Source organism: Enhydra lutris, unplaced genomic scaffold (genome assembly GCF_002288905.1).
Source record: "Enhydra lutris kenyoni isolate GAN:26980312 unplaced genomic scaffold, ASM228890v2 scaffoldscaffold18, whole genome shotgun sequence".
Classification (NCBI taxonomy): domain Eukaryota; kingdom Metazoa; phylum Chordata; class Mammalia; order Carnivora; family Mustelidae; genus Enhydra; species Enhydra lutris.
This window is the reverse complement of record NW_019154102.1, coordinates 34,667,086-34,678,271: the sequence shown is the minus strand read 5'-3', so window position 1 is coordinate 34,678,271 and position 11,186 is coordinate 34,667,086. Positions and strand designations below refer to the sequence as shown.

The 11,186-nt window shown below is 39.8% G+C and overlaps 1 protein-coding gene across 1 annotated transcript in view; it reads left to right on the top strand.

Moving 5' to 3' along the window:
• The first annotated feature begins 1,967 nt into the window (after nt 1-1,967).
• Nucleotides 1,968-11,186, top strand: part of LOC111148092 (charged multivesicular body protein 3) — a 64,127-nt gene continuing 54,908 nt past the window's right edge. Inside the window, exon 1 of the mRNA XM_022504493.1 lies at nt 1,968-2,146. Within this exon, the coding sequence (XP_022360201.1) occupies nt 2,102-2,146 (45 nt within the window). The 5' untranslated portion in view covers nt 1,968-2,101. The remainder of the gene's footprint in view (nt 2,147-11,186) is intronic.

Genomic DNA, 11,186 nt, shown 5'->3' with positions numbered 1-11,186 from the left:
TTCCCAATCTCGATGTGTCTCTCTGTCAAATAAACCAATAAAATAATTTTTAAAACAAGGAGATTGCAAAACAATACATATAATATGATCCCAACTGAGTAAAAATATATAAAAGCATATTCTCCGAAGGAAAAGATCTCAAACGATTCACACTATGTATACTTATATTTTTTAAAAGATTTTATTTATCTATTTGAGAAAGAGAGTAAGAGAGAGGACATGAGCAGGGAAAGGGAGAAAGAGAAGCAGACTCCCCACTGAGCTTGATCCCAAGACTCGGGGATCATGACCTGAGCGGAAGGCAGACACTTAAACAACTGAGACACCCAGGTGTCCTTATAATTATAATAACTTAATTATAAGGTCCTTTGAGAACTTTTCCCCTGAGGAACTAAGAATGGGATTTTAATTTTTACAATGAACCTGTACTGCTATTTTTAAAAGAACTTTATTTAAGTATGATTGACATAAACTAAACGTATTGAAAGTATCCATTTGTTTTGACATTGTATACATCTGTGAAAACATCACCACAATTAAGAGAATATCCATCACCCCCAAAAGCGTCCTTATGTGTCCCTGTAGTCTGTCCTTACTGCCTCTTCCTAAACTAACCCGTCCCCTAGCAACTACTGAGCTACTTTCTGTCACTATAGACTAGTTTGCATTTTTTAGAATGCTATATAAATGTAATCTTACAGTACTACTCTTTTTTTTTTTCTGGCTTCTTCCAGCATAATTATTTTGAGATTCATCCATGTTGTCACGTGTATCAAAGATTTGTTCATTTTTATTGCTGAGTAGTATTCCATTGCATGGGTCTATCACAACTGATTTATCCATTCATCTTTCGATGGACATTTGGACTAGTTCTGGCTTTTGGCTATTACAAATAAAGGTGCTACGAACAGCCATTTATGTTTTTGTAAAAGACCTGTGCTTTACCTCCACTAGCTAGCAGTGGAATGGCATAAGTTAGGTGTATGTTTAGCATTTAATAAGTTGCCAAAACCTTCCCAAAATGGTTGTACCATTTTACATTCCCACGATAGACGGAGTATGGAGTTGTGGGCACTAAATGAGTGGTCCCTTCACCAAGACCTTTGGTAATGACAGCAACCATCAGCTCACTGCACAGGTTCAATCAGCTTACCAGGCTAAAATGAGTCTGGTCCTTTTTTTTTTTTTTTTTTTAATTTATTTATTTGACAGACAGAGATCACAAGTAGGCAGAGAAGCAGACAGAGAGAGAGGAGGAAGCAGGCTCCCCGCTGAGCAGAGAGCCCAATACGGGGCTGGATCCCAGGAGCTGAAGGCAGAGGCTTTAACCCACCGAGCCACCCAGGTGCCCCAAGTCTGGTCCTTTTTAATCACAAATACCTTTGAGAATTTGATTAAGGTCATGGTCCATGCGGCGCACAGGACGACACACACACAAATGCCAGGCAGGAATCATCCACGTGGGAAATGACGATCGCTTGAACATTGTGACACTGTGACGGCGGGAGTTCGAACACATTGAGAAGTTACCATTGTTGAGACTTGATAAGAGGAGGAGAGAAGATAATGCCCAGGTTAGAATGATTAGGTAATGGGGGCGACAATACAGGGTAGGAGTAGGTCTAGAGGGAGGAAGAAGCGGTCATTTCTGGCTTTCTGCATGTGATGTGCCTAGAAGATACACGCCGTTCGCAAAGTGGTTTTAACTGGACCTCGTCCAGGCGGAGATACAGATTTCTGTGCAACAACATACAGGTTTAGCGGAAGTATGAGGAGCAGCTGCAATCACCACGTGTAGCTAATAAATTCGCATCTTCCAAAAAAAATCACTTCCACACCTGGCTAAAACACGCCTAACTCGTCGGAAGGATCTACAAATCTACCAGAAGATGCGCAACAACGCCGATCTTTCTGACGAAACCCCGCCCAGCTCAATTCTGCGCATGCGCCGGACGCGTGCGCACGACCCTCCCTGCGGCCGCTCCTTTTTCTGGGAGTCTGGGCTCCTTCCCTATCGCCTGCCCCGCCCAGGCGGCTGCCCGTGACCTGCCTGGGCGCAGGGAACGGAAAGCCGGAAGGGGCAAGACGAGTTCGGTTCGCCATGGGGCTGTTTGGGAAAACCCAGGAGAAGCCGCCCAAAGAGCTGGTAAGGGATACGGGGATGGCAAAAGAGTCGGGGGATTTGCGTGGGGCGTAGTGGAGTTCGTAAGCGACTGGCCACTCTCCCTCCCGGTTGGCCGGGTGCCGCTCGGCCCCCATTTCCGGGGCCTTCCACTCCACCGAGGGGCCAGAGGAGGAATCTCTAAGGAGGCGGCTGTGGCTAAAGAAAGCCTTGCTCCGTCAGAACTCCACAGAGGGGCCGAGGGCCGGATAAAGAGTTTCGGAGCCCCGGCACCGGGCGCGGAGGTAGCCTGGCGGTCCTGGCCGCTGGAAAGCCTTTCCCCTGCGCGCGTTGGTACGTCCCGCCCGGAACCTTTCCCTGGCCGACGCCCCGCCCCTAACGCCAGCCTCCCGACAGTTGGCAGACCTGCCTGTAGCCCGAGAGTTGTCCCCAGGGAGCCCTGCCACCGCCACCCCTTCCCTCTAACCTGCTGTGTTAAGTGGGAGGGTCTCCTTCCTTTTTCCTCTTTCCCTGCCCTACAACGTGATGTTGACTGCAGGCACGTTAATTATAGTAAGGACCCGACTAGTGGGAATGGTACTAAAGCTAACTCAGGACCTGGCTTCGAATTCCGGATCTACCTGTAAACTGAGATAATGGTGTAGTGTGTAGCGGTTCAGTGCCCCGCAGAGTCAGTTTTCCTGTTTGAATCCTGGTTCCCCAGGATTGTCATCTGAGGAAAGTTCATTTCTTTGTGCCTTAGTCTTGTCGAGTAGAAATGATGAAAGTTTCACTTCAGAGTCATGGAAGATGAAAAAAAAAACCGTAAAGTTTTGTTAAGTTTTTTAGTAATGCTAGTTAGGGTTAATTCTTTTTATGTTCTACAACCTGGCCACCCAACTGCAGACCAGCCTCGTCAGCATCACCTGGCAGCTAGTTAGAAATCTGAGGCCCTGCCCAAGAGCTTTTTAACCATAATTTGAATTCTAACAAGATCTTCACTGATTTTTGTGAACGCTAAAGTTTGAGAAGCATTGCTTTACAACACCCAGTACAAATTTACCCATAATGAAGGGGAAAAAACCCCGAAATCCTGTATTTAATTAATGATCTCACCTGTGCAGCTTTTGCAGGCATGTTTTTAAAAAGCAATGTCCTACATCATGAAGTTGCTTACACATAATGTGTGTGAATTATGGTTATATTTGTTAACCATAGGTCCTAGAACACTACATCCTCTATAAATGTTAATTTCTGTAGGCAACTTACTCAGTTTTACTCCCTGGTAAAATAAGAATTGTGGAGCTGAAATGGGTAAGAGCGTGTGACATTACTTTGTAAGCTGTAGAGCATTCTACAGATGCACATTTTGTAGTGTGTGTGTATTCAAAGATGCTTGTTATTGTAGAAGTGTATTTTTGATGTTAGGGAAAGATTATTTTCCTCCAGTGTTTGACCTTAGCTTTGCCATTCATAAAACAAGATTCTGGGGAAACCGTTCCATTACTGTTTAAACTGATCTCTTGTATATGTGTTTCTTGTATAACACTTAGGGTATTTTTAAATGATAAATATAATTGCTAAGAACATGTCAGAATACCTTCCAGTATGGCATCCTACCTAGGAAAGTGAGTCAACAACCAGAACATTTTAGGGTTTATGCATGAGATTGGTTTTTAAAATAATGCCTGTCAGGGGGCACCTGGTGGCACAGTCAGTTGGGCATCCAGCTCGGTTTCTGCTCAGGTTGTGATCTTGTGGGTCATGAAATCGAGCCTCATGCAGGACTCTGCTCTCCGTGTGGAGTTGTCTTGGGTTTCTCTGTGCTTGGGTTTCTCTCTCCCTCTACTCTCTCTCTCTCATAAATAAATATATCTTTAAAAAAATATATATGCCCGCCAGTGGGATATCATAAAGATGAAATAAACACCGAAGGAATGTATCATCTAGTAAGTAAGATAAGCATTTCAGGAACAAGTCTGGATTGGGTACTATAATAACAGTTACAGGAGCTCGGAGGTTGGAGTGATCACCCCCAGACTGGGATGATCAGAAATGATTTGGCCCTTTACTATCATTTTTTCCACACATCACCTTCCTATGAATTGTTCTTGACTGTTTATAGGATTTTTAGTATTATTTAATTGGTGGTCAAATATTCCTAAAGCCAAATGGTCTTAAGATGAACAGTGTTTCAAGGGATATATCAGGGAAACATTATAGCTACTTAAAGAGCCTTACAAACTAAAGTTATTGCCCCCAGGCATCCCTGATACATTGATGGAGACTTTTTAATGGTGAAACTTGTTCTACCTTAAAGTGCCCATGTGATGAGTAGATTGGGCCTGCTAAGGATGAAGGAGCCTTGTAATTTAGTTAGAAACCTGTGACTATGTTGTGATGAGAATCAAGAGGACATGAGATTGTGTTGGAAAGAGATTGTTCTGTTGGACTTAAGGTACTGCTGGAAAATTGTGCTATCCTTACACAGGGATTTCGCTGATTTACCCTTTGGATAGAGTAGTACAGTCATGGCATCAGAATTCCTAAATCTTATGACTAACTTATATCCTTAAACTAAGTCATGTCTCATGGTTGTGGGTTGTTGTCAGAAAAAAAAAAGATGAGACAGGGAGGTGGAGAAAGAGAAGGGTTGATTTACTTAGTTATACAATAAACATTTATTGAGATATTTTCGTGTGTATTGGGTTGGATACCAGGTTTTCAAAATAAGACACTGGATTACAACATTAAGGAATACCAAGTTTACTGGGGGAGACTGGCATGTAAATAAATACTCTTATTTTAGAGTAAATAAGGGCAATGATGTAAGTGTATACAAGATCTGTAATATCACAGTGGGGAGAGTGATTAACTGTTCAGTGCGGGGAAGAAGACCTGATCAGGGAGGGTTTCTAGATCTTATCACAAGATCAGATGGATGATTAGGAAAGAGGGGGCATCCCAAGGAAAGTAAACTGCATGTGCAAAGCATGGAAGTGTGGAACATAGATTGGAGGAACCAGAAAGAACTCAGGTGTGGTTAGAGGATGAAATAATTGAATGGGATGCAGGGGGAAGTGATGGCAGTGTCAAATATAAAATTGCAGAGGTAGATAGAAGGTGGATTAGCAAAGTCCTGTGAGTCGTACCCACTAGAGATGGGATCATTCAGATTAGTGGTTTGGAGCAAGAATTGGAGGGAAGAGAATTAGGTATGGGGGTCAGTTTATGGTCCAGGTGAGAGATGATGCTGGTCTTAACCAGTAGTGGAAATATGGGGATAGAGAGGATGGATTTTAGAAATATTTAGGATGTGGTCGGAATTTGCTGATCTACTGGGTGTGGAGTAAGAGTGCAAAACTGTCTTAGGGTTGAGTGGAGGTGAGGTTAAACAGCAATCCATTATTCCCCTCAGTTTGTTACCATGAACTGAAAATAGGAGAATTCAGGAAAACAGCAGGTTTGATGGGATACTGATGGTGGAGGGGAAGGAACCACAGTGTCCAGTTTTGGAGAGAATTCAGGAGATCAAGGAAAACAGAGAAAAGGTTATCCTGGGAGAATATTTTTCTACTTGTGTCCGCTCAGCAAAATTGTAAGCTTCTTGAGAGCAAGTATCATGTTTTTATCATTCACTGAGTCAGCGTAGTGTTGAATTCCCTTAACAAGAGTAAGATGCCTATCAGATATTTGCTTGATGAACAGAAGTAGAGGTAATGAGAGAACAGTTACATATTTGAAGTACAGCCCACTTGTCCTTTTGTAAATCCATCTGAGAGTGATCACAGTAGGCACATTTTGACCTAAGTTCAGTTATTTGTTCCTTTTGGTGAATTTCTAGTTATATGTATGTTTTAAATCTTGAAGAATACACAGAATCCCAGTTTACAGACATCACCTTTAGGAAGAGGTGCTAGGAAGCTAAGGGTCAAAAGTAGGGGGGAACTTAGTTTTCACTATATATATACACATACATACATACAGGCATATATGCATGCCTGTTTTAGTTTGCTCAGGCTGCTGTAACAAAATACTATTGACTACACTAGGTAGCTTATACCCAATAGAAACTTATTTCTCACAGTTCTGGAAACTACGAAGTCTTAAGACCAAGGTACCCAGCGATTCAGTGTCTGGTGAGGACATGATTCTTAATTATAGATGGCTGTCTTCACTGTGTCTTCATGGCAGAAGGAGGAATCAAGCTTTCTGGGGTTGCTTTTCTAAGGTCATTAAACTCATTCATGAGGGCTTGGCACTCATGACCCAGTCACTTCCATAAGGCCTGGCATCCAAATACTATCACATTGGGGATTAGGTTTTAACATAGGAATTTTGGGGAGACATAAACATTCTGTCTGTAGCAGTGTGATTAGAATCTCCTAGCCTGGGACCTGGAATCGGCCATTTCTCTAAGGAGCACTGGTTTCTTTCAGAGGGAATGGTATTTAGAAACCAAAATTTAGGTGTTTATGGTACTTAATGCTACTGGAGTGTTCTTGCTTCTAGGCCTTTTAATTGGACAGAACTAAGAAATTATCCTTTAAAAAACACATGAGGTGATTAGAGACTAGGTTGTTTGGAACCAGCCCTTCTGCCAAATATAACTAATAAGAGCTAGATAAAAAGCCTAACTATTTGTAATCACTTAAAATTATCAAAGCAGTGAAGAATTGCAAAATCAAAATCCCAGAATAAAAGGAAAGCTCGATTACATGAGCCCAGTCATTTGGTACCACTTTCCCACTAAAGAGATCCTCTAATTCCTAATGCAGTGGTTAAGAAACTGAGAATTTGAGTGGAGTTCTTCACAGACCCTATGGTTAGATATAGTTCAAAGATTAAAGTTCAGGGCATACCAATGATAATATGATTCAGGTAAATTCCCAAGGCTTTTGGTTGGGTCTCTGAGAAGGGTACACTTGAGCAGTGGCAGTGAGCTGGGAGTAAAATGGCTTTCACAAAGACTGAAGTCCGGTTTCAAATCTCTGATTACATTCATTAAGTTTAATTGAAAACCAATTGCCAATGCCCTTAGGCTAGGTGTTTGCCAAAAGCAAATATAAGTCTTCTCTGGAAGGAGATAACATTATCCAGAGACAAATTATCTTGTGGATTTTTCATATAGTGTGCAGAATTCAGGAAAAAAAATTGACTCATAGGAAATCTCTATTCTGAATATGTCTTTATATATTCTGGATACCAACTTTTTATAAAAGCTTTTTATTTGTAACCATTTATGTGGTAAGATCTCCAAATTTGTGGTCTTTTTCCTTTCTTTAAATAGTGTCTTATGATGAATAAAAATTCTTAATTTCAACGTAGTTAAAAATATCAGTCTTTTACACTTACTGATTTTTTTTTTAAAGATTTATTTGTCAGAGAGCAAGAGAGTGCGTGCACAGGCGAGCGCGCCCTCACGAGGGAGCAAGCACAAGCAGGGGAAGTGGCAGGCAGAGGAAGAAGCAGGCTCACCTCTGAGCAGAGAGCCTGATGCGGGACTCCGTCCTAGGACCTTGGGATCATGACCTGAGCCAAAGGCAGACACTTACCCAACTGAGCCACCCATCTGTCCCTGATTTTTGCTGCTTATTTAAGAAACCCTTTCCTAAATCTAAAATGATAAAAGGTACTCTCCTGTACTGTCTTTTTAGAGTAACAGTTTTGCACTCTGTATTTAAATTATCAGTCCATCTGGAATTAATTTCAGTGACGGATGGTAACAGAAATTCAATAATTTTGTTTTTCATTTATTTGGCTTACTGTTCATCTCCACACTGTTATTGGAAAATGCCCTCTTATTTATTTCCTGTGCCTAGTTTGCTTGGCATGTCGTAGACTCTATGAATGAACTTGTATAAAGTGTTTTCTTGATAGTGTGAAACTCTGTAGATTCCTCTTGGTTTTCATAGCATATTGTCTACTTTACAGATGGATTTGTTTGATACTGTGTTCATTTTTTAATTTTTGCCTTTACTTATCAATTATAAATACTTTTCATTTATTATTAAAATAATACCAGTACTAAAACATTAATTTCCTTTTTATCTATTTTCAATTTCCTGTTTTTGTAGAGATCTTTACAGTTCTAAGACTTGTTTGATACATTTTCTTGAGCTGTTTGTCTTGGACTAATAGAACATTACCCTAATAGAACATTAGAATCACCTAGAGAGTTTAAGTCTATCATTTGGGCTCTACTGCTAGCCCATTTAAGTTGGTATTAAAGTTGCCCAGGTGACTTCTATATACAGTCAGGTGGAGAACCACTGGGGTATGGTTGGATAATTTTGGTTGTTCCCATTTCTCCCTAGGTATGTTTTTCTTTTGCAAATCTCTTTTGATTTTTAAAGTTATTTTTTTTCTTTTTGACCAAGATTTTATGAAACTTTGACATTTAAAAACGTATATAGAAAGTTTCTTTAGATTTTTCATTGTTACTAATCGCTGAAATTTTATGCCCCTTCACAACGCATATTACATGCAATTGAATTCAACATAAGTTATTGAGCATCTGCTTTGTGCCAGACATTGTGCAAAGGCTAAGTGAATAAGAAAAGATCTTTGACCTTCTGGAGTGGACAGTCTGTAAGTAATTATAATATACAATTGTATACAAGTATATAATATACAAAATATACAGGTATATATATATATATACAAGTTCAGAAAACATGTTCTTTAACTATTTTTCTGACTATTGCTAACATTTGGGGAAAGAAATATTTTCTGGTGGTCATGTGAAATTGTTCTATCAGCTAGTTGCTGCCGCCACCTTCTTCTTTTTTAAAGATCTTATTTATTTGTCAGAGAGCACATGCAGTGGAAGCAGCAAGCAGAGGGAGAAAGAGGCTTCCTGCAGAGCAAGAAGCCCAGTGTGGGACTTGATCCCAGGATCCTGGGATTGTGACCTGAGCTGAAGACCGAGACTTAGCTGACTAAGCCACCCATGTGTCCCTAGTTACCACCTTCTACATAGTTATTGAATTGTTCCAATTCACGCCTCAGTGCTTCTAGTTATCAAAATACTTCAAGTATAAATATAGGGTATAATTTATTATATTAAGATGTTATTAAAATGAAAATTGAGCTTAATCAGCATTATCTGCAAGATTTGAATTTAGACCATTTAAAAATGAGTTTGTTTCAGTTAATTATAAAAAAAAAAATCTACTTTCAGGGGTGCCTGGGTGGCTCAGTCATTAAGTGTCTGCCTTCAGCTCAGGTTATGATCCCAGGGCTCTAGGATCAAGCCCCACATTGGGCTCCCTGCGAGCCTGCTTCTCCCTCTCCCACTCTCCCTGCTTACGTTTCCTCTCTCGCTGTGTCTCTTTCTCTGTCAAATGAATAAATAAAATCTATTTTTTAAAAAATCTACTTTCAGTCCACAAGAGCCAAAATATGGAAAAAGCCTAGGTGTCCATCAAAGATGAATGGTTAAAGAAGATGTGGGATATATACACAATGGAATATTATGCAGTCATCAAAAATGAAATTTCGCCATTTGCAACAACATGGATGGAACTAGAGGGTATTAGGCTAAGTGATATAAGTCATTCGGCAAAGGACAATTATCATATCTTACTGATAAGAGGAATTTGAGAAATAAGAGAATCATCGGGCAAGGGAGGGGAAAAATGAAACAAGACGAAAGGAGAGGGAGACAAACCATAAGAGACTCTTAACCTAAGGAAACAAACTGAGGGTTGCTGGAGTGAGGGAGGTGGGAGGAATGGGGTACCTGGGTGATGAACAGTGGGGAGGGTTTGTGCTGTGGTAGTGGCTGTGAATTGTGTAAGACTGATGAATCATAGACCCGTACCCCTGAAACAATAAATTATATGTTAATTTTTAAAAATCTACTTTCATGTATATAGTTGAGTATATTTATGTGGGTCAAATTCTAGGACTCCATTCTGTTCTACTGATCTGTGTGTTTGTTCCTTGGCTGATACTACTCTGTTGCGTACTGTACCTTTATAGTAAGTCTTGAAGTTTGATAGTGGGAATCCCTCAGCTTTGTTTTTCTTCACTGTTATATTGGCTATTCTTGGTCATTTGTCTTTACATATAGATTTTAGAATTTCTTTGTTGATATCTATAATTATAGATGGTGGTAATTTTGATTGGCATTGCACTGAATCTGCAGATCTCGAGAAGAATTGATGCCTTAATGTTGAGTCTTCCAGTCCATGAACATGGACTGGTCTCTCCATTTATATCTTCTTTGATTTCTTTCATCAGCAATTTATAGTTTTCCAGTAGATCTTATCTATACATATTGTTTGATTTATACTTGATTTTTTTTTTGTTTGGTTGGTGCTGTTGTAAAGGCTCCCCCCCCCACACCAAATTTCAGATTCTAGTTATTACTGGTATATTGGAAAACAGTCAACTTTCATATATTTACATTCTGTCTTACAAATTTGCTATACTTTTTAGTACTGGGAGGTTTCTATCTTTTTTTTTTTTTTTTTTTAAATATTAATAGGGTTTTTTTTTCCCCATAAAAAAAATTTTCTTTTTTTTTTTTTTTTTTTTTTTTTAAAGGCTGTTTAATTGGGAAGAAAACAATCTGTATGCCTTTTATTTCTTTTGCATGTCTTACTGTATTAGCGGGGACTTCACTACAGTGTTGAATAGGAGTAGAGGCTTTGTTCCAACCTTAGGGTGAAAGCTTCTAATTTTCTACCATTACTTATGATGTTAGGTGTAATTGGAGGGGCTGCAATTTTTTTTTTTTTTTTTTTTTTTTTTTTTTTAAGATTTATTTGGAGAGCAAGCACAAGTGGGAGGGGCAGAGGGAGAGAGAGTCTTAGCCAGACTTCACGCTGAGGACAGAGCCTGATTCAGGACTTGATCTCATGATTCTGATATGATCTGAGCCAAAACCAAGAGTTGTATCCTTAACTGACTGTGCCACCCAAGTGCCCTGGAGGTTGTGATTTTTTTAAATTATTATTAAATTGAGGGGGTTTTCCTTCATTCAGGTTTGCTGTGAGTTTTTATTGTGAGTAGGTGTTGGATCTTGTCAGATTTTCTTTGTCAATTCTTATGATTTTTCTTATTTAGCTTACTGATG